At 41.8% G+C, this 22,583-nt stretch overlaps 1 protein-coding gene across 5 annotated transcripts in view; it reads left to right on the top strand.

Annotated features, from left to right (window-relative positions):
• SLC9A9 (solute carrier family 9 member A9) overlaps positions 1–22,583 on the top strand; it is a 902,600-nt gene that overhangs the window by 507,561 nt on the left and 372,456 nt on the right. For all 5 annotated transcript variants that reach the window (XM_029617398.1, XM_029617399.1, XM_029617396.1 and 2 more), the window contains 2 exons: positions 15,143–15,256; positions 20,750–20,861. In XM_029617398.1, the coding sequence (XP_029473258.1) occupies positions 15,143–15,256; positions 20,750–20,861 (226 nt within the window). The remainder of the gene's footprint in view (positions 1–15,142; positions 15,257–20,749; positions 20,862–22,583) is intronic.

Genomic DNA, 22,583 nt, shown 5'->3' with positions numbered 1-22,583 from the left:
CTGCGGGCTGGGGCTATATTTCTACTTTTCAGATAACGAGGCCAGCACTAGAGGTTAACACAGCAGCACCTTCAGACTCGCAAAGCATGTGAGCTTTCTAGACCATAGGAATTCTTTTTTCAACTGTGGCTGCAAGGCAGAAGAAAGAAAGCAAATGTGTGATTCTTTCTTTACCTAAACAGGCCTTTTAATACTGTTCATGGCACATTATAGAGTTATGAATAGTGAAATATGGAGCCCAGTGAGTTATTATTTCCTCATGATCAATAGAAAGCCTTTTGAATATTTTAAACCCTAAAGAAGAATTACCCTAGACTTATTTTTAAATATCAATGGAAATGAACAGTAGTAAAATCAGTTATGGTGAAACTATTTAATTGTGGGAAAGCTTCTGTTTTAAAACTAGCCCTTCGTTTTTAATAGGCTACTGTGGTAGTGAAATGACAGTGCTGCTGCTGTTTGCTCAACCTATAGGGAAGGCCCTGTAGATCCTCACTGCTAGCTGGCAGAGCAGACAAGGTGCAGAGACTGGTCTGGAGCTTTGCCTACACCAACCCCTTCCCTCTCAGGTTAGGCCTTCAGGTTCTGAGGGCCAGCAAGTCTTAGATGCAGTCTCGGGGACATAGGCAGAAGAGTAGATCCAGGGCCAGGCTGTGATCCGCGGCAGGCAAGAGTAACGAGAGTCCAGACTAAGGTCAGTGGCAAGGGTCAGTCCTAGAGGCGAGAGTTTGGATAGGCTGGGTGAGGAGGGCGAGGTAGGCTGGGCTGGAGAGATGAAGCTGGGGCAAGCTGGGGAGATGAGGCAGGAACAGGCTGGAGAAGCGAGCAGCAACTATGAGGAGGTCCATATTCAAAAGCCATGTAGACAGATAACCATTAAATGCCTTACCTGGCTATATTCAGCCCTTATCTGTCTAAATTCTAGCCTGGTAACTAGTTACCCGGCTTTAATTTAGCTGGATAAGATGGGAGCCTTCCAGGGGCAGGCATGAGACTTTCTAGTGAGAAGTGGAGTTAGCTGCTTAAGTTAACTAGCTAACTCTAATATTTGATTATATATAACCGGATAACTAGCACAGCCGTATAGCGACTGAGTATGGACCTCTTAATGTTCATTCAAGGAAGGTCTGGTTAATAGGGCCCGTTATTGTCTATACATTCTATTTTGTGTCTGCATTTATCAGGTCTTGTTAGGTTATTGTCAAACTGAGATTTTATATTATTAATTTGTAAAAGATGCTTCTTCAGAAAAATCTTTTTTTATCCTCTTATTGATTCTATTTATACAGTTCCCTTAAGAAACATAAAACCAAAATGTTTCCTAACCTTCTTCTGGAAGCACATCTGTTCTGTCAGGTTTTGGTCTCCAGGGTATGCAAATCTATCTCATGCTTATTCCAGCTGGTTAGGTGTGCCTCCAGGAGAGAGTTGGGAAACCCTGAAATAGATGACAACAGCTTTAGGCAGCATTTCAGTGATGTCCACTTCTGCCACTGAAAACATTGCTACCTTATAGCCACTCACTTTTAGAATAGTATAACTTGGAGAAGGGATAAGGTAGAATGAATCAAGAGTGAACATTAAAAATGTTAGTAAGAACTTTTCATTTGTCTGATATTTGTGTCCTCTTTATTCGTAATTATTTAATTATGTATGTTTTTAGTATGTAAACCGATTAGATCTAACTCCCATTGTATAGGCGGTATACAAATTATTTTAAATAAATAAATAGCTATTTGTCCGAGCTCTGTACTTTCTGGGGTAGATTTTCAGAGGGTTACGCGCGTACGTTACGCGTGTAACCCCTGAAAACCTACCCCAAACCCCCCTGTGCACGCCGAGCCTATCTTGCATAGGCTTCCGGCACGCGCAAAGCTCCGGGCTGTAAGTCCCGGGACTTTCCTGGGGGTGCGTGTTGGGGGACGTGTCGCGACGGCGCGTCATTGGGGGTGTGTCGCGGCTGACGCGTCATCCGGGGGCGGGGCCGCGGGTGTGGTTCTGACCGGGGGCGTGGCTCGAGGAGGCGTAACTTTCATGACAAAGGTAGGAGGGGTATAGATAGGGCTGGGGGGGTGGGTTAGGTAGGGGAAGGGAGGGGAAGGTGGGGGAGGCCGAAGGAAAGTTCCCTCCGAGGCCCTGCGATTTCGGAGCGGCCTCAGAGGGAATGGAGGCAGGCTGTGCGGCTTGGCGCGTGCAGGCTGCAGATTTTGGGCAGCCTTGCGCGCGCCGACCCAGGATTCTAATGGATATGCGCAGCTATGTGCGTATCTATTGAAATCCTGCATACTCTTGTTCGCGCCTGGTGCATGAACAAAAGTATGCGTGTGCGCAACTTTATAAAATGTGAGTACTATGCATGTCTTTCTTAAAATTATTTTTTTCAGCATGGTAAAGATGAAGAGGAAGGTGAGGTCTTACCCCTCAGAGACCTCAAGACTCCTCAAAGTTCCATGGAGCAGTTTGGGGTTGATTGTGCTGACTTGGAGCCTTCATGCATTACTTGTGTCAGGCTGGAAGTGACCCCCTCAGCTAAGCTCTATATTTTGCTGAGCCCTGCAGATCAAGTATTCCCTTCTGTTCTAGGATATGTGTCAAGTTGCAAGCTGCTAAGCATGTCAGCTGTCTCATGGAGTGTGTTGGGTGGCATGCTTGTTTGAGGGAGCAGCTTGGCTGCCTCTGGGCCTATTCAGAAAATACTGTCTGTGTGTGGCTCAGTCTTAAAGGTCGTAGAACAGCCAGTTTATCCAGTGAGTGATCTGAGCTCTCAGGCAACCGGCTCATATGAAATGACTTTGTCCCAAGCTTGGCCCAGAGGGAGATGTGAGATCTTCTTCATTGACGTCCATTAAATTTGTTTCTAAATGGAGGGCTGTTCTTAAGAAGCCTGAGATGATGAAACTTGTGCCAATCAGATTGACATCACTACTCTGACATTATCTGCATCTAAATAAGCAGATGCCTTGAGAGAAATTACTTCTGATTTGCAAACTAAAGTCCAGAACCACAATGCTTTCCTTGGGACTTTAACCTGGAACTTCCATTTGTGAGTACTTCTTACAGACTTCAACGACTCAAGCTTTTGCCAAAGCTTTCCTGCAGCGTACCCCGAACCTCAGGCCACTACCGCTTCCTCTTCAGTGAAGGTATATTCTATTCCACTGAGCTACTGGGGATTCTCTCACCAAGCTACAAGATCCACTTCCGCATTCCTGCACCTCAGGCTCTGCGGGCCATTACCGGAGCTGCACGCCTGAGGTATTCTCCAATCGTCCTGAAGGGACTTCCTGGTGTATCCCGCTCTGTGGGCCACTACTGGATCATCACATCAGTGTTATCACCTTGGTAAACTCCACTTCTCAGAACTGTATTTATTTACATCATCCCGCTCTGCGGGCTTGTGCTTCCTTCCCTTATAATAAAATCTCTAACTACAGCTGTGTCCTACATCACTGAGACCATGCCTACCGATGGTAAGGCCCACGGGCTCCTCCCTGTGAGTGGAGACAACTCTCATCTTGGCCCAGGGTTCACATCTATACATAACAGGTGAGAGTCTTGTCTGCATCAGTGACTCATCTGTGAGCCGTGCCGATCAGAGTGGCCGCAGTGAGCCGAGTAGAGGCTGTGCAGAGAGTAGAACCTGAAGGGAGGTGTACCCAGACTATTGACCTGAATGTTTTCCAGTTTGGGGACTCCCTGGTTCCCCCATCTTGGAAGGCTAGACTACAGCAAAAAGTAGCATAAGGTGCTAGCATGTTCTTGTGGTCTGAGTGAGATTTGGGGTGTGCAAAGGGTGTAGAACACCACATAGATCTTACAGATGGTACCCCTTTCCGGAAAAGATCAAGGAGAATAGCCCCAGGTGACTTAGGAGCTCAGGCAGGCAATGATTATCGCTGAATTACATAGTCCTTATGCCTCCCCCATTGTAGTTGTTAGGAAAAAGGATGGGATGGTACGACTGTGTGTTGATTACCATACTCTAAATTCCAGGGCCACATCTGACTGGTATACTACACCATGAGTTGAGGATGCCCTTGACGCTCTGATTGGAAGTCAATGTTTATCTGTCCTGGACCTACGCAGTGGGTATTACCAAATACCTATGAGCGAGGTTGACAAGGAGAGAACCACATTTATATGTCGCAGGCACCGCATCGGCTGGCCTGCCCACTGACCGCCCACCAGCACTGGCTTGAAAAACACGGCAGCGAAGCAACCAAAATGGCCGCTGACAGAGGCCACCCACTGCCACAGAGGGCAGCGCAGAAAATGCACTGAAGATGCTCCCCCTCCCTGGTAAAAGGAGGGAGAGGAGAAATTTGCAGGTGTCACATTGTCTGGCCTGCCCACCACCACCAGTTTGAACAGCGCAGCGGCAACACAGGGGGAGATACATGGCCTACTTGGCCACCAACGGAGGCCACCCACAGGCACCGAGAGCAGTGCAGAAAACATGCTGGACATTCCCCCTCCCTGGTAAGAAGAGGGAAAGAAGAAAGTCGCGGGCACTATGTTGGCTGGACCATCCACCTCCACCAGCTTGAACAGCGTGGCAGCAATGCTAAAGACACCTGTGCCATGGGGTGTGTGTGCCCTTGGCGTGCACGCGAAGGAGGGCAACAAAGGAGCTTGCCCTTTTATGCACTCCTTGATGCAGACAGTGCACTCTGGACGAAACTAATACAACCATGGATCATACGTGCATCATTGAGACTATCCTAGGATGGGGTCTATATGGAGATCTAAGGAGTGCCCCAAGAATGAAACAAAGAAGAATCACAAACTTGGTCTTCCCAACGATAAGTACTAACTCTTCTGCTGTCTCATCCTGCTTAATGTTTAGGCTGCTCCTTTTAAGTGTTCAGTCTCTGTTAAAAAAAAAATCCCTTTGATTAATGACCTGCTAGAGGATTTACACCGCATTATATTTTGCATCACTGAAACCTGGCGAACTGACAAAGATAATGTACTCTTAAACCAAATTCCCCAGGCTAACACTGGGATCAAAGATGATGTTCTCAAATGGTTCTCTTCCTGCCTATTTTATAGAACATTCCAAGTCAAACTGGGCAATCACATATCTGATACTTTCAAAATTGATACAGGGGTCTATGTAAGTTAAGAAAAAGGGCAGGCGATCTGACGTGGGCTAACAACATGCTAGTATAGATGGCTCAATTAGGTCTGTTGTCTCAGATCCTTGTGTTAGTGCCTCCTGCAGTTAACTCACAATTTGCTTTATTCAACAAGACTTATCTAAAGGAACTAAACAAATCTCTTACTGCCTAAATATGCTTCCCCCACCCTCCTGTGATATAACTGTGCATCAACAGGAAATTTCCTGTGCTGGGAAGAAAAATAAAAACAAATAAAACCCAGAATTGTGTGCTTAAAAAAGAAAAAAACCTAAATCTATTTCTATACCTATGAAAAAAGACTATCTGGATGTCGAATTGACATACAGATAGTACATTCTACTGCACTGGCAACACAGGGGAGAGCAACTGTGGACTAATAAAATTGCATTAATACAAATGTTTAGCATTACTATGTGAGAATCAAGATAGCATCATCTTCACACGAGTATGTGCAACTAGTCATTAGCTAGGTGCATGGTTAAATATTTCATCATTATAATCAGTTATTACATTTCAGATATGTTACCCCATGAAATAAAAACAAAATGCTGTTTTCCAATCAGTTCCATACTCTGAACACTTCTGTCTATAAAGGGAAAGAATAGTTGTGCCATTATTCTGCATAAGGGTGGTGTTTCCTTCCACTGGTCTGCTGTTGAGCTTTTGCAGCGACACTGAGAAATATTACAGCCATTGCTTTTTGTTTCCAAAGAGTTGTGTTTGTAGTGGTGTTATTTAAGCACTGTTCATTCACTGCCTTTACTACTCCAGATGCTTGTGGATACCACTATGGATTATTACCTAATAGAGGAAAAACAAAGTCCTAGTTAAGTTTAAATAAAGAAACTCCATTATACACTTCTATAGCTTTCTGTAACTAATAAACCCTATACATGCTATAATATAAACACAGACAACTGTTATTTATTCCTTCTTCATATTCTATAGAGCAGACAACATATATGTAAAGCCTGTTGCTAATTTACTGTTTTACTGTACACCGAGGTGATGTATAACTATACGTACCACGGTATAAAAGAATCTATAAATAAATAAATAAAATAAATAAATAAATAAATAAATATGACCAGCAGCTAGCTGGGAGTTTATTCATTCATTCAGATATTAGATACAAACCCCCCAAAAGTTAAAAGAAACAAAAAGCAATAACAAAAGCAATAGAGGGGAAAAGGAAGGACAAAAACTTTGTAGATCTGTTCAGAATTTATTGGTTCTTGCAATTTCTCTTTTCTTCTGTAACAAAACTTTCACATAAAAAGTGAATTCAATTTTGTATTAAATCATAATGGACAATAGCTGCAAACAGCTTAGTTTATTCTTATCTATCGATAAGTTACTTTTATCAAGTCATACGGTTAAAGCTACAATAGCTGCTGGGCTCTACTCAACACCTAATTCACTCAGAACTGGCTAGATTCAAATTCATCAGTTTAAAACAAATTAAACCCATTTCCCTTTTCTTATTTAGACTACCTTATGACACATCTGCATTGCTAATTGATGCACATTCCTAAAAACTGTTACAAGCAACAGAAAACATCTTGTTTTATGACTGATAAAAATAGGTAAGTGTTCACCTATCCATTGATAAGAACATTCCAATACCTTTGAAAACTACAGGGATCTTGCTCTAAATTATATGTAATGTTTGGCTGCTCATGGGACAGCAAGCAGTGTCATTCACCCCGACGCCAGCACACTGATCGGGCCCCCTGGCGGCATGGACACCACCATTCCATGCTCCCTAATGCTGCCATCTCTAGGCATGCATCACCCTAAGAAGGCACTGTGGTGGTAACAGTGGCCCAGATGTTCCTTGATGACATCAGTGTGGCTGGGTATAAGAGCCCCAGCCACGATTCCTGCCTATCCCTCAGCAACAAGACCTCCTGCAGCCTTGCAGTGCGTGTTGCTTCTCCTGCCATGTTCTTGATCCTGCCTCACTCCAGCCTTAATCCTGTTCCAGCTGTGCCTTGCTTCTGCCGCCTTGTTCATGCTCCTGCCTTTCCTCTAGTTCTCGCCTTGGCATGTCCACCAGCTGTCAGCATGAGTCTAAAAGGTTCGCCTACTAAACTGTGTCAACCACACCACAGCACAAGGGCTCACAACCATGACATTATCCTTTGGATATACGTTCTTTAATTGGATGCATATTGTCTGAAAGCCTTGGCCCAGAAGTATCACTTCCTGGATGTCTTTAACTTGCATTAGATGAAGTGCATGCACAACATAAAATTTTAACCTATAAGAGAACAAGTTATTTTACTCTTCCTAATACTTTCTGCTTGCTTATACAAAGCTGAGTAACTGCATTCCTAAAATGATGTTTTAAACACAGATACTTTTCCTGCTAATTAATCAGTCTCTCCAGTAAGACACTCTGAACACCTGCGATGTGGTAAATAAAATTAAATGCTTTACTGAGTGATGGCTGGAAATGGATTGTCTCTCCATGAAATCTTTCAGTATAGTGTTCCCACAGTATCTGCATACACAGAGAAACTACAGGAACCCACTTTCTTATCAACGCCAGACCACTATGCTGGTCAGGTCTTTGAGACAGGTATCATCTCTACCCTGGGCCCCCAGTGTAGTGGTCTGGATCATCTCTCTGTCCTTGCCTGCTAGTGCTTTGCAAGTGCTTTAATGGTATGTTTCAGCACCATTGGAATGCTTTTTATAAAGTTAATGGTGTAGCTTATAGGTGCTAGAATGGGGCCTCTGGAGCTGTTCTGTTAGACAGAAAGGAAGGGTCCAGTAAGTATGAAGAGAAACACCTACAATCACATGTATATTGAGAGTATATACACTCTTCATTTTTGCAGGGGAGCAGCTAGATGAGGACTCCAATGCACTGGGATCCAGTGGCTTCTGACAGGCAAGGAAAAGCTCATGGGTGCTGCCTGCTAACCCAGAATAGGACATTGAGGAAGTGGAGGGATCAGCAGAGGGGCACTCATCAGCAGAACATGGACATCAGGAGGAGGAGGAGGAAACGGAGACTCAGCCATCTGCAACTTAGTCATGCACATCAGATCATAGAAACATATAGAAACATAGAAACATAGAAATGACGGCAGAAGAAGACCAAACGGCCCATCCAGTCTGCCCAGCAAGCTTCACATTTTTTTCTCATACTTATCTGTTTCTCTTAGCTCTTTGGTTCTATTTCTCTTCCACCCCCACCATTAATGTAGAGAGCAGTGATGGAGCTGCAACCAAGTGAAATATCAAGCTTGATTAGTTAGGGGTAGTAGGGGTAGTAACCGCCGCAATAAGCAAGCTACACCCATGTTTATTTGTTTTACCCAGACTCTCTGGGTAAAACAAATTTATTTATTTTTTTTATTTGTTTTACCCAGATCTCTGATGACATGCAGCTGGCCCGGAGGAGTAGCTCATCTGAGGAGGACCTTGTCTCTCCTAGAGAAGAGGAGGTGCAAGCCATTCCAGTAGAGAGGCATATTGTGAATTCCTGAGTGGTGGAGGAGATTGCAGGCTTTAGGAATAATAAGCAGAGCCTAAGGAATGTTGTCCAAGAGGAGATACAGGGCACATGACAGGAACTAAGGGGCATTTATAAATGTAGGCCCAGACTACAACGTAGAGGGAGATGCTGCAGAGAATGCCCCCTTGCCAGCCGCAACCCTCACCGGCTTCCTACTATGTGATGGCTCCCTGGATGCAGACCCTACTAGCTTTTGCAGCAGCATCACCACCATCCTGGATTGTGCCTTCCCAGGCTGGAGTTCCACCTGCCCTACTACCACCCACTGTCATTCTACCTCTTCTTGTGCCAACACCAATTCAGCCTTCAGCATCATCGCCACCACCAGAGAGAGCTGTCTCCCCCCCCCGCAAGGGAATAGGTGGCTGAAGAGAGGCCCACCTCATCTCTCATCCCCATCACAACCCTTCCAACAAATATCACCATGTGCCACTGCCTCCAAGTCCCAGGCCCTTCATGGTAGCATCAGTCTTGATAGAACCCCACTGACGATTTCACAAGATTTGATCAGGCCAAGGCAGTTGAGTTTCAGCCACGAACAAGAGAGTAGCCAAGGAAGCATTATAAATGTCATGTATCTATATTTTATCACATTGAACACTCCATGTAAATAACTATACCTTCATCTTCTTTTCATGTCTTAGCACACCATGTAAATAAATGCTCCTTCACTGTCTAAAATGTCTTTGTATCAGAATATTCCTTGCTTTGCAATCTGGCGATATATCTTCTGCAATTTCTCCTGGCTCAGGTTGTATGCCTCCATCTCCTCCTCTTCATCCAGATGATCCTCTAGTCCAGTGGTTCTCAACCCTGTCCTGGGGACCCCCCCCCCAGCCAGTCGGGTTTTCATGATATCCACAATGAATATGCATGAGAGAAAATTTGCATACACTGCCTCCATAATATGCAAATTTTCTCTCATGCATATTCATTGTGGATATCATGAAAACCCAACTGTCTGGGGGGGTCTCCAGGACAGGGTTGAGAACCACTGCTCTAGTCCCTCTGAAGGAGGCAGGCCTCTGGTTTTGCCCAGGTTATGAAGTAAGCAGCAGGCTAGAAAGATCTCACCGACTTTAATATGGTTATCGAGAAGGCCCAATTTTTGTTCAACTATTTCTCAGAGAGATTTTTGGTGCATTTCTCAGTAGTTTATGGCAGGGAGGGATACTGACTAGTTTAAACCATCAATATATTACCAATTTTTAGAATAAGTAATTTAAATAGTTCTATGGTGATATTTTTATTTATTAGTACAATGATTTTATAGTGTGTCCTCAGATGGGGTTAATAAGCTTCAAAATGAAAAAAACGAATATGTAAAGAGCCCGAAATAATTACTTATTATTTGTGAGCAGCTTTAATAATTATCCCTGTGTGGCAGCAGGATGGTTGGCAAGGTCATGTTTTACAGCTGAATTCAAGAGTAGACAACTCCAGCCTTCAAGTGTAACAAACCAGGCCAAGTTTTCATTCTGCCTAAAACGGAATAATTATGAGCTAATCTGCATAAAGTACTGTAGATCTGCCTGGGCACTAATTTGCGTATGTTGTGTTTTACATGAAGTCCTGGCTCAGATCTTGAAGTCTGGAGTTGCTCTGCCTTTGTGATTCTATTTGTAGAAATAGCTGAAGTTCAAAGATTTATTTATCTGTCCACTAAAGAATAAACTGAGGAGCAAACATTATTACTTCATGAAATGATAGTTGTCAACAAAATTGTTGGTTGGACATGATACTTGGATAAGGCTAAGAACATATTAAAAGGTGCTGCCTGCCATAATTGAGGTTCCTTCATTAGTCAGTACACTAGGAATAGGACAGGACTGTCCTGGTGACCCCACAGCCTTCAGGATAGTCGTTATGAATATGCATGAGATAAATATGCATATATTGGCGATCCAGCATACACACATATGTATCTCTTGCATGCTGAGTGTGGACATCTTGAAAACTCGACTGGTCAAAACACTGAGCTAGGACTTTAATAGTCCTAAACGGAACAATTGGTAACATAAGATATATATTATGTAGGCATACACTGCAAAAAAAACACACTTTCAATAATAATAGTTTAATAGACTTAATAAACTACCTTTCTCACAGTAATCAAGGTGGTTTACTGGATCCCATATGGTTCCTCTGTAACCCATCATTATTTGTTGATTATATGTTACTTTCATTGTGATCTTTACCTGGAACGACGATAAAATGTCTAAATAAATAAATAAATAAATAAATAAATATATTAGGCCTATGGTAAAGTGCACTGGGTGTGGACTTGGCTCACAGAAAGCCAGGAATAAACTGAACTACAATTCCAATATAGTAAACCTTCCATATCATAACTGCCAGCACTCAACCTATGAAAAAGCCATACTGCAAATATTACATCAGGCCCTAAACACCAATACACCTCCTATTAAGAAAACAGATTAAAGCCAGGTTGTTGTAAATCCCTACACAGAAACTACATGCTCGCAGAATACCTAAAGCTTCAGTCACACAAGCAGAACACAGATAAACTCTCACCAAATACAGAATAAAGAGATCATAAAATATAAATTGAAACGTGCAGACAAAAACTGAACTGGAAATCACAAGAAGCCAAACTCTGTAAGCAATGCAAACACAATCAAGAAATATAAAACATTAAACAAACCAATAAAAAGAATGTCAAATCTGCTAATAAATTCAGCCAATTAAAAAGATTCATAAAAATGTTAAAATATTACCAAATACTAATAAAATATTTCACAACAGCAGATACATCATCACATCCAATAATTAAAACTAACAAGCATAAAAAAAAAATTCCCACTCTCCATATCTGGGCACCCTCTCAGACACTCCCACAGTCCTCCTGAGATTGTTGTAGATTGGAGGAGGGTGCACAAATTTAACCTCTTTCACATACATATATACAGGTATTGTCACACACACACACACACATACACATGTGCGTGGGGACTCTCCCTCTTAGTCATACATATACACACACAAAACGCCTCTCATATATACACATACACACACATACACCCTCTCATACATGCACATACATACATACACACACAAACACCCTTCCCTGGCACAAACACACACCCTGTCATATATGGAAACATACTGCCCACCAACCTGTCATATACACACACACACCACCCTCATATACACATACATACACCCCCCCCCACCACCACCACCACCACCACCACCCTCTCATGCATACACAAACACACACTCACCCCACACACCCTCTAAGACACTCCCACCCTCCCTCTCATACAGACACACACCCTCTCATAAAGACATCCACCCACACCCACCCTTTCATACACACACACACACACACACACACCCTCTCATATGCATATACAAACCCTCTCATACACACTCACAAAATCACTCTCACAGGGCAAGTCTCTTTCACACACATATTCTGGACCTTTGCTCTACTGCACAGCAAGGCCTCTTCTGCTGCCGGTGGCAGGGGAAATGCTGGCCAGTCTCCTTTCACTTTGTCTTCAGTCCCCCAAACTTCTTCACCCCCCTCTATCTCTCCCCTTCCCCGCTAGACTCAACTCTATCGCCACTTCTATCTTCACTTCCAGAGTTTGACCCCTCTCCTTAGTATTGCCCCTCGCACAGGCTCCCTCTATCCCTCGCTCTCATTCACAGACTCCCTCTCTCTTGTGCACATATGCACCCACTCATACAGGCTTCCTCCCTCCCTCCCTCTCTCTCTCTCGCATATACCTCCCCCTCACGCAGGCTCCCTTTCTCTCTCAGGCATACACCCTCACACAGGCTACCTATCTTTCATACACACACCCTTGCACATTGGCTCCCTTTCTCACACACACATACTCCTACACACAGGCTCCATCTTCTCACACACACAGACACTCTCCCTCTCACTTGTGCACATAAGTACCCCCTTATACAGGCTCCCTCTCTCTCTCTCGCACACACACACACACGCACGCACATACCCTCACCCAGGCTCCCTTTTTCTCATGCATACACCCTTACACAGGCTACCTATCTCTCTCTCTCTCTCTCTCTCTCACATACACACACCACACACACACACACACACACACACATGTATCCCTTCACACAGGCTCCTTCTCTCACAAATAAACACCCTTATTCCCTCACATTCACACACTTCCTTTTTAAAGAACACCAGCTCCTAATCTCTCACATACAAACACATTCCTTCACAATCTCCTCACAAAGACTTCCTCTCTCTGGCACACACACACACCCTCATTCGTGCTCTCCCATACACACACACACACACACACCAGCTTGCAATCTTAAACACATACCTCTACACAAAGAATCACCAGGGCCTGTTCCACTGTGGCATGACTGAACTTGCACGCCGGGCCCTCCTTCCTCTTCACTGCCATGCAGCAAGCCAGGGCCCCCTTTCTCTTCACCGTGATGCGGCACGCCAAGGCCTTCTTTGTCTTCGCCGTGACGCTGCACACCGGGACCTCTTTCCTCTTCGCTGCAAACGGGATGGGGTCCGCTCACGGCACAGTGGTGTCTCCTCCTAATTCTGCATGGGGGGGGGGAATTCTGAGCTCCACAGTAGCACAGAATTCCCCCAGGACTAAGAGTTTGCCTGACTGAAGGGTGAGGCGGCTGTGGCAGGAAGGTTTCAGGGGGCAATTTTGCTGCCTCAAAATCTTGCCACCTGAAGCGCCTGCTTCACCCTGCTTCATTATAGAACCGCCCCTGCAGTTTATGCAAGGAAAATGCTGTTTGCCCATGTAAATGGCTTTGAAACTTGTCCTCAAAATCTTTCATCTTTAAACATTCTTTAGCTGCATTGATTTTTTTTTTATTTTTGTGGACTAATAGCACTCGCTTTCAAGTTAATAAAATGTTATATGATGAGGGAAAAAAGTGAACAAAATATGCACAATCAGTTTGCGTAGCCTTGAATGTCTATCCAGAGCGATCACTATACTCCCTTTCCACAAATGAATTTTTCCAAACTAACAGGGGTCATTCATCAAATCGCATTAGGGCGTTATCATGGGCATTAGGGCCCTAACATCTGTGATAATGCCATAACGCAGGTGATAAATATTGCATCGCAAAATGCATATGCAAATTTGAAAAATGTATTCAAGTGGGAGGGGTTTGAGTGGAGTAAATGAAAATGAGGGTTGTTTAACATTGCATGTGATAACATAACACACACTATCACGGGATTTAACACCAGAAATATCTACACCTTTTTTCTTGGCGTTATTTATTTTATTTTATTTATTTGCAGTTTTTATATACCGACATTTGTTTAGTAACCTCACATCGGTTATGCCTGCGATAGCTGTGCATTACGGCCGAACTGGGATTTGCAATAAAATATCACAAATCAGGTTTTGGGGAGGAGCGAGGGAGGAAGAGCGGGAGGGGGAGAGAGAGAGAGAGAGCATGCGTCTCTGAGGAGCTCCACTAATTTATGAACTCTTTATACCACTGTAAGTGGGGGCATTATGAACTCAGGGTGAGTTTTGTGGGGTGAGATGGGTGCTGGGGGGCTATTTTACATGCACTGTTATATATACGAGCAGCACAGTTACCATCAGTGAAAATTTAATGTGATTTGGAGGGATGAAAGGTGACAGAAGAATAGATTTGTACCATGTTCTCTCTACCTAGCTCGATTGCAGCTAGGTAGATAGAGCATTGAGCTAGGTAGAGAGAACATGATACAAATCTGTTCTTCTTTAACCTTTCATAAAATCACATTAAATCTTCAATGATGGTAAGTGTGCTGTTTATACATATGACCGTGCATGTTAAACTGCCCCCCAAAACCCACCCCACCCCACAAACCTCATCCCGAGTTCATAAATATTTATGAGACAACTATATACAACGGTATATATATATATATATATATGTATATATATACAACGGTATAGAAAAATGTTAAATAAATAAATAAAAATAATGTCCCCTCTTACAGAGGGATAAAAAGTTCCAAAATCAGTGGAGCTCTCTCCCTCTGTCTCCCTCTCTCCCCTCTTCCCTCCCAAAACGAGATTTGCGATAAATCGTGTTTTGGCCATAACGCACAGCTATCGCAGGTTTAACGCTCAGAAAAAAAGGAATATTTATTTCTGGTGTTAAATCCCGTGATAGCATGCAGAACGTCATCACACACAACATTAAACAGCCCTCATTTCCATTTACTCTGCCTAAACGCCTTCTAGTTGAATACATTTTTCAAATTTGCATACACATTTCGCGATGCGATATTTATCTCATGCATTATGACATTATCGTGGGTATTAGGGCTCTACCGCCTGCGATAATGCCCTAATGCAATTTGATGAGTGACCGCCCCCCTAAGTTAATTGTTTTCAAGGCACAGTTTGAAATATTTCTGTCAACTGGTTCAAAGCATGCTGACGAAATAATAATTTGTGTTTCTGTTTGGTTTCAGCTGTTCGAGTTCATGAATTTTTTGGCAGAGAATTTTATCTTCTGCTATATGGGGCTTGCAATGTTTACATTCCAAAATCACATCTTTAACCTTCTCTTCATATTTGGAGCATTTGTATCCTTCCATTAAAGACTTACAGTATTAAACATATGTACACCAGGAGAAGCATCTCAGTCCACTAACATGTTTTTCTGTCATTTTAAAAGGGTTGAATTCCTCTGCATAGTGCTTATCAGAGTTGCTACCACATCACAAAAGTTTGACTAATGGAAATTACACAGTAAAATATCCAGTGTCATAGCTTTATCTATGCGATTTGTCTGATGTATGTCATATGTAGAGGTCCCTCGACAAAACTGATGCCTAAGAAATAAAAATATTTGTCTATACATGGAAGTATAAATTTCTAATATGGAAAATTGAATATAACCTTTATTTGCTGTCTCCCCAAAATAAGACATTTTATGCTGAAAAGTCTACCAGATAGAGAACAATTGTAATATATTGAACAGATATAGTTTCTCTCTTTGAATTTCCTTTCAAATATCTAATGCAGCTTTGCCCTACACTTAACTATTTTTTCTTTCCTGTGTGTTTTTTCTATAACATTAGGATTTCATATAGAATTCTAAGCTATAGTATAAAAAATTCTTGAATAATATAACAAAAAACCTGTGTATTAATTTATGAAAATTTATGTAAACACATTGTATCCAAAAATAATTTAAAATATTAATAACATAATTTATGATATATATAACTCATACACTCTCCACACTCATACATACATACTACAAATACATATTAACACATATTAATTTCAGCATATGAATATCATAATAATTTGTTAAACACTACCCCTTCCAATTTTAATTTTAACCATATAGCAACACTGGTGGTATAATCCTCATCATTTCTTCTGTTCCACTTGTATATGATGTTCTCATAACATATTCATCTTCCCGACAAGAGACTCCTGTTTCACCCAAGGTTTCATCAGGGGATGTAACAAATATTTCACATAGGATCACCACTAATATTAGAGAGGGAGCCATGAATTCCAAATCTTCTCATCACTAAAAAATCTGAATAAACAATTTCAACCCTTCTTACCTAAATTCAATATCAGGTCAACCTTCTTCCATACAAAGACTGGTACAACACCCGTTTATATTTCAACGAATACTCAATAAGGACGCTTTTAAAGGCCTTTTCTCATACCACCAACTTGAATTCTCAGCGTTAAAACAGAATAACCATTCTACATATCCAAAAAACGCCGCGGTTATTCTGTTATGGTTATTCTGTTTTAACGCTGAGAATTCAAGTTGGCGGTATGAGAAAAGGCCTTTAAAAGCGTCCTTATTGAGTATTCATTGAAATATAAAGGGGATTTGTACCGCTCTTTGTATGGAAGAAGGTTGACCTGATATTGAATATGGGTAAGAAGGGTTGAAATTGTTTATTCAGATTTTTTAGTGATGAGAAGATTTGGAATACATGGCTCCCTGTCATATTAGTGGTGATCCGATGTGAAATATGTGTTACATCCCCTGATGAAACCTTGGGTGAAACAGGAGTCTCTTGTCAGGAAGATGAATATGTTATGAGAACATCATATACAAGTGGAACAGAAGAAATGATGAGGATTATACCACCAGTGTTGCTATATGGTTAAAATTAAAATTGGAAGGGGGAGTGTAACAAATTATTGTGATATTCATATGCTGAAATTAATGTGTTAATATGTATTTGTAGTATGTATGAGTGTGGAGAGTGTATGAGCTATATGTATATCATTAATTATACTGTATGTTATTAATATTTTAAATGATTTTTTGATATAATGTGTTTAAATAAATTTTCATAAACTAATACACATAGGAACCCTGTGTGTATTAGTTTATGTGTGTATTTTGACCTTAGCTGGTTACCTTTATAAAAAAGTTCTTGTACCGGAAATGGGCTCTACTTTCTCTTCAGGACTGTAAAATATTTTACATAGTAAACCTACAGAATAATCACATTTTCCTTTTTCAAATTCCAAAATGAGTAAACATTTGGCCCTTTGAACATTTTTAGTAAACCTCCTTGGATTAGAATCCAGGACACAAGATTAGTTCTGTTTCCAAATAAATTCATTCCGTTCTGTAAGCATAGGAATTTCTTTTGACTTGGCACTTTTCTCCTGCTTCTTCCAGTTCAGTTGGAACAAAGGCTATAAGTCTTACACTATGAATTTTCACTTGCAACTACCCACAGCATCCCCAGCTCCAGCCAAATCATGGGACAGAAGATGGATTTTCTGCATGGCAGGACCCAGAACTACTTATAAATCACTGGACCAGCCGAGGAAATATATTTTTTAAAAGGTCTCTAAGTAAATATACAATCTCTTAAGGGTAGTGTAAATCAGTAGGGATGTGAATCGTTTTAGGACGATTAAAATTATCGTCCGATAATTTTAATATCGTCTTAAACCGTTATGGAACACAATACAATAGAGATTCTAACGATTTATCGTTATAAATCGTTAGAATCGTGAGCCGGCACACTAAAACCCCCTAAAACCCACCCCCGACCCTTTAAATTAAATCCCCCACCCTCCCGAACCCCCCCCCAAATGACTTAAATAACCTGCGGGTCCAGCGGCGGTCCGGAACGGCAGCGGTCCGGAACGGGCTCCTGCTACTGAATCTTGTTGTCTTCGGCCGGCGCCATTTTCCAAAATGGCTCCGAAAAATGGCGGCGGCCATAGACGAACACGATTGGACGGCAGGAGGTCCTTCCGGACCCCCGCTGGACTTTTGGCAAGTCTTGTGGGGGTCAGGAGGCCCCCCCCAAGCTGGCCAAAAGTTCCTGGAGGTCCAGCGGGGGTCAGGGAGCGATTTCCCGCCGCGAATCGTTTTCGTACGGAAAATGGCGCCGGCAGGATATCGACTGCAGGAGGTCGTTCAGCGAGGGTTCCGGCGCCTCGCTGAATGACCTCCTGCAGTCGATCTCCTGCCGGCGCCATTTTCCGTACGAAAACGATTCGCGGCGGGAAATCGCTCCCTGACCCCCGCTGGACCTCCAGGAACTTTTGGCCAGCTTGGGGGGGGCCTCCTGACCCCCCACAAGACTTGCCAAAAGTCCAGCGGGGGTCCGGAAGGACCTCCTGCCGTCCAATCGTGTTCGTCTATGGCCGCCGCCATTTTTCGGCGCCATTTTGGAAAATGGCGCCGGCTGAAGACAACAAGATTCAGTAGCAGGAGCCCGTTCCGGACCGCTGCCATTCCGGACCGCTGCTGGACCCGCAGGTTATTTAAGTCATTTGGGGGGGGGTTCGGGAGGGTGGGGGATTTAATTTAAAGGGTCGGGGGTGGGTTTTAGGGGGTTTTAATGTGCCGGTTTTGCGATTTTACGTTTTTTCGATTTTTTACGATTTTTCACGATTTTTCATGATATTTTACCCCCCCAAACGGCAACAATACGATTCCCTCCCCCTCCCAGCCGAAATCGATCGTTAAGACGATCGAGGACACGATTCACATCTCTATAAATCAGTGACTTAGGGGCATTTATTAATTTTAATTGTTTTTTCCTCTGCCCTGTTAAAGTTTAATTTTTAGTTACAGTTGGGATATGAACAAGGTCCCTTCAACTTTTTATTTTCTTAAGTTTGGAGAGGAAATGTTTCACAGTAGGAGGAAACCAAATGTGCTTTTGAAAGACAATAAAAGTTTGGTAAAGATGGTCAGCTTCTTCTTTTTCCTTAGAAATTCTAAAGTTGGGGAAAGAGATTTTGGTGCCTTGCAGCTTCAGATAATTCTATGAAGAAGGGATCCTACTGGCTGAAAGCCAATGCTGTGCCACTGGCTGGACATCAGTGACAACATGAGGACATTATTTCCTCAGAGGATATGATATTGTAATTAACTTATTTCTGGGAGTCAATCAGACAATGTTGAATTTCAAACTGGTGAACGGTAGGCCTTTGTCTCAGAACTTAGCTAAGCAATACATTACCTATTCATCCCTGAAGCTAGTAATTGGCATGGAATCAAGTGGTAATAATAATTATTAACCAATCACAGGTGTCATTTTGAAGTCTAGAGTAAAAATAGAAGTGTTTTCAGAGGGACAGTGAGGGATGTTCAAGGGGTAAGATGTTACCCCAAGCTTGTTTTGGGGCTGAGAAAAATAAAAAGAGAAAATAGTGTCTTTCTGCAGGATGTTTTTCTAGTGAGTTAACTTGGCAAGAAATCACTTATCCAGCGTACAAATTAGTTGAGTGTAATTAACTAAAATAAGTATAATCTTATTGTTGTTTTGCAGCTAGGGCAAGTAAGGAAATTTTAAATGACCTTTGGTTTTATTTTATTTTCAATTAGTTGAACAGTATTAGGATAGTTTCTTGCATTCTATTAGGCAAACTGAATTATAGGGAATAATCTGAAGAAGTATCACAGTTTTATTCAGAATAGACAGGGAATTTTAATTTCATTTTGGTGAAAGTTTTGGTGGCATTTTCTCCATGAGTCAAAATGATTGCTTGCTGCACATTGTGCATTTGGAAGCCATTATGGAGTCTCTAAATGTTCCACAAATGCATCATTACCCGAGGACTGTGCAGAAATTCTTCTAAAGCATTCAATAAACATGTGAGATTGACTTGAGAAATCACATTAATGAGTGAATTTCAATGGGGACTTTAGGGACATATTTTTAATTTGCTTGAACTGAGAACTGAAAGCAGGAGACACTGTGGCTGCCTGTTTATAAACAGCAAAAATCTAATTTTTTCTGTCTTTTTCTCTGCTAATAAATTCTTCTTCTTAGAAAATAAGTCTATAGAGGTAATTTTCAAAAGGATTTATGTGCATAAAAGTAGCATATATCGTACCAATTTTCAAAAGCCCATTTACATGCTTAGTGCCCTTACATGTGTAAAACCTATTGACAATTCAGTAGCATATATCGTAGCAATTTTCAAAAGCCCACTTACATGCGTAAAGTGCATTTATGTGTGTAAAATCCAGTTTTAGGCATGTAAATCTTTTTGATAATTACCCCCTAAATGTTTTATGTAAATATGCATATACTGCTTTTGCTTGCATTACTTTAATAGTAATATATTTTTTAACTGCTTCAGCCTTTACTCCTCACCTCTGGGAGAACCTGTAGCTGTGTTAGTGTGTTCCATATGTTTATTTTAAGCATACAGCTGTGAGGTGAAGTTATTTAAGTTACCTCTCTCTTTGGTATGGGTATTAGTGATAAGGGATGGGGGGAGTACATTAGGGCAGTGTTCTAATAGCCACAAAAAAGCTGGATTCCATGCAGGTTTTCATATTTTTCTTTGGGTCAGCATAAGAATTATTCAAACATATGTAATACTTGAATTATTGAGACCGAACAGGACTCCCTTAATCTCAATTCCTGTACAAAATCTTTGTAATGTTCTCATATTGATGTACTGAGGATAGATAATTGATGAAGAAATTAAAAATGGATTATCATAACAGATGTTTCGTAAACTTTTCACTTTCTTCTGAACTGAAAATGTTAAAGGCAAATTGCTTACATTACCATCGTCCAGCTTCCTTAACTTCTGCCAAACTACAGATAGCAATATTTGTAGCAAGAGCTTGCAATATATATCCACTGTCTTTCATCTTAAATTTGGGTCGAAAACAAAAGATTCCTTGGAATTTTCAACATATGATGATGTTCTCAGGTAAGCCTGCTGAATTGTGTTTTAAAATGGTCTACTTTGCTGAAAAGTATGCTAGGAATTTTATTATGTTTCATGGAGCGATGTTGAAACATACCTTCCCAAGTCTCCACATACTTTTTTTGTGTGTGATCAGGAAATGAGCAGGAGAGTCAAATAGAGGCCTATATACTAACGGGATTGCCCATGGCTTAGCAGCCTATGTCATGTGCAAGTTTGCTACCCATGCCAATGAGTTGGATAGCAAACTTGAATGTAAACTTTAGCTCCCAGGTTGGCTGAAAAAAGATAGGGGTAGATTTTAAAAGGGTTACGCGTGTAACCCTTTTAAAACGCCCCTGCGCGCGTCGAGCCTATTTTGCATAGGGGGCGTGTTGGGCGTATCGGGTGGGCGGCGCGACATTCGGGGCGTTCCGGGAATGTGTCGGGGGGGCGTGATGCCGGCCCGGGGGCATTCCAGGGGCGCGGCCGAGGCCTTCAGAACAGCCCCCGGGTCGGGAGATGGTGTGCCAGCTACGCCTGCCAGAGGCAGGCGTAACTTTTACAACAACGGTAAGGGGGGGGGTTAGATAGGGCCGGGGGGGGTGGGTTAGTTAGGGGAAGGGAGGGGAAGGTGCGGGGGGGGGTGGGGGGAACGGGCAGCACGCGCAGGGCTCGGCGCGAGCAAGTTGCACAAATGTGCACCCCCTTGCATGCGCCGACCCCGGATTTTATAAGATACGTGCGAACAAAAGTACGCACGCGTGCTGTTTTTTAAAATGTACCCCTCAATTAAGTACACCTTATTGAGGTGTAATTATATTTTTTTGCAAAAACTGTTTTGTGTGAAGGCATTTATGCATGCTGATATTTGCAGAATTCATTATTGCGCATCGTTGCATGACCGTACATTGCATCAGCTCATTAATAATTAATTTACATCAAATTTCACACCCAGCACAAACAATTTTACCACTGCACATAGAAAATTTGAGAATGGTTTTGCAAAAAGGGACACCCGAGGAACTGCATGAACATCCTGGAATTTCAAAGTTTCCATATGTTTTAGCAATCAAAGCCTCCACTACACCAGCCTGCAAGTGTTGGTAAACTTAAGTAGGCTTGACTGCAGATTCTACTTTTCACTATTGCTTGTTTCAAAAGTCCCGTCTTCCACATATGAACTTCTTTAGAGAAAATATTCGATAATATGCTCATGGAATTTTCACATGCTCTTGCTTTTTATAAGAATAGCTTTGCTCATGTTTTTAGAATGTCACATCTTTCTATATGATAAGAACTGCCATTAGCAATGGTAACATGGAATAGACTTAGTTTTTGGGTACTTGCCAGGTTCTTGTGGCCTGGATTGGGCACTGTTGGAAACAGGATGCTGGGCTTGATGGACCCTTGGTCTGACCCAGTATGGCATTTTCTTATGTTCTTATGTATATAAATAGCAGAAGATTTGATGCTTAAAATGCATTTATAGTCCCAATGCACCAAAATTTCCAGTCCTGTTAAAATTCTATATAATATATTATTATATTATATTATTATATATATTATATATATATATATATAAAATTATATATATATTATATATATATTATTATATTCTATATAATATATTCTATATAATATATATATATTATATATATATATATATATATATATAATATATATTCTACTTACAGAATTTATTATCAAAAACTTTGATCTTCACCTCCCAACAATTATACTTGG

This window comes from Rhinatrema bivittatum, chromosome 9 (genome assembly GCF_901001135.1).
Source record: "Rhinatrema bivittatum chromosome 9, aRhiBiv1.1, whole genome shotgun sequence".
NCBI classification, from domain to species: domain Eukaryota; kingdom Metazoa; phylum Chordata; class Amphibia; order Gymnophiona; family Rhinatrematidae; genus Rhinatrema; species Rhinatrema bivittatum.
This window is presented reverse-complemented; position numbering and strand designations above follow the sequence as displayed.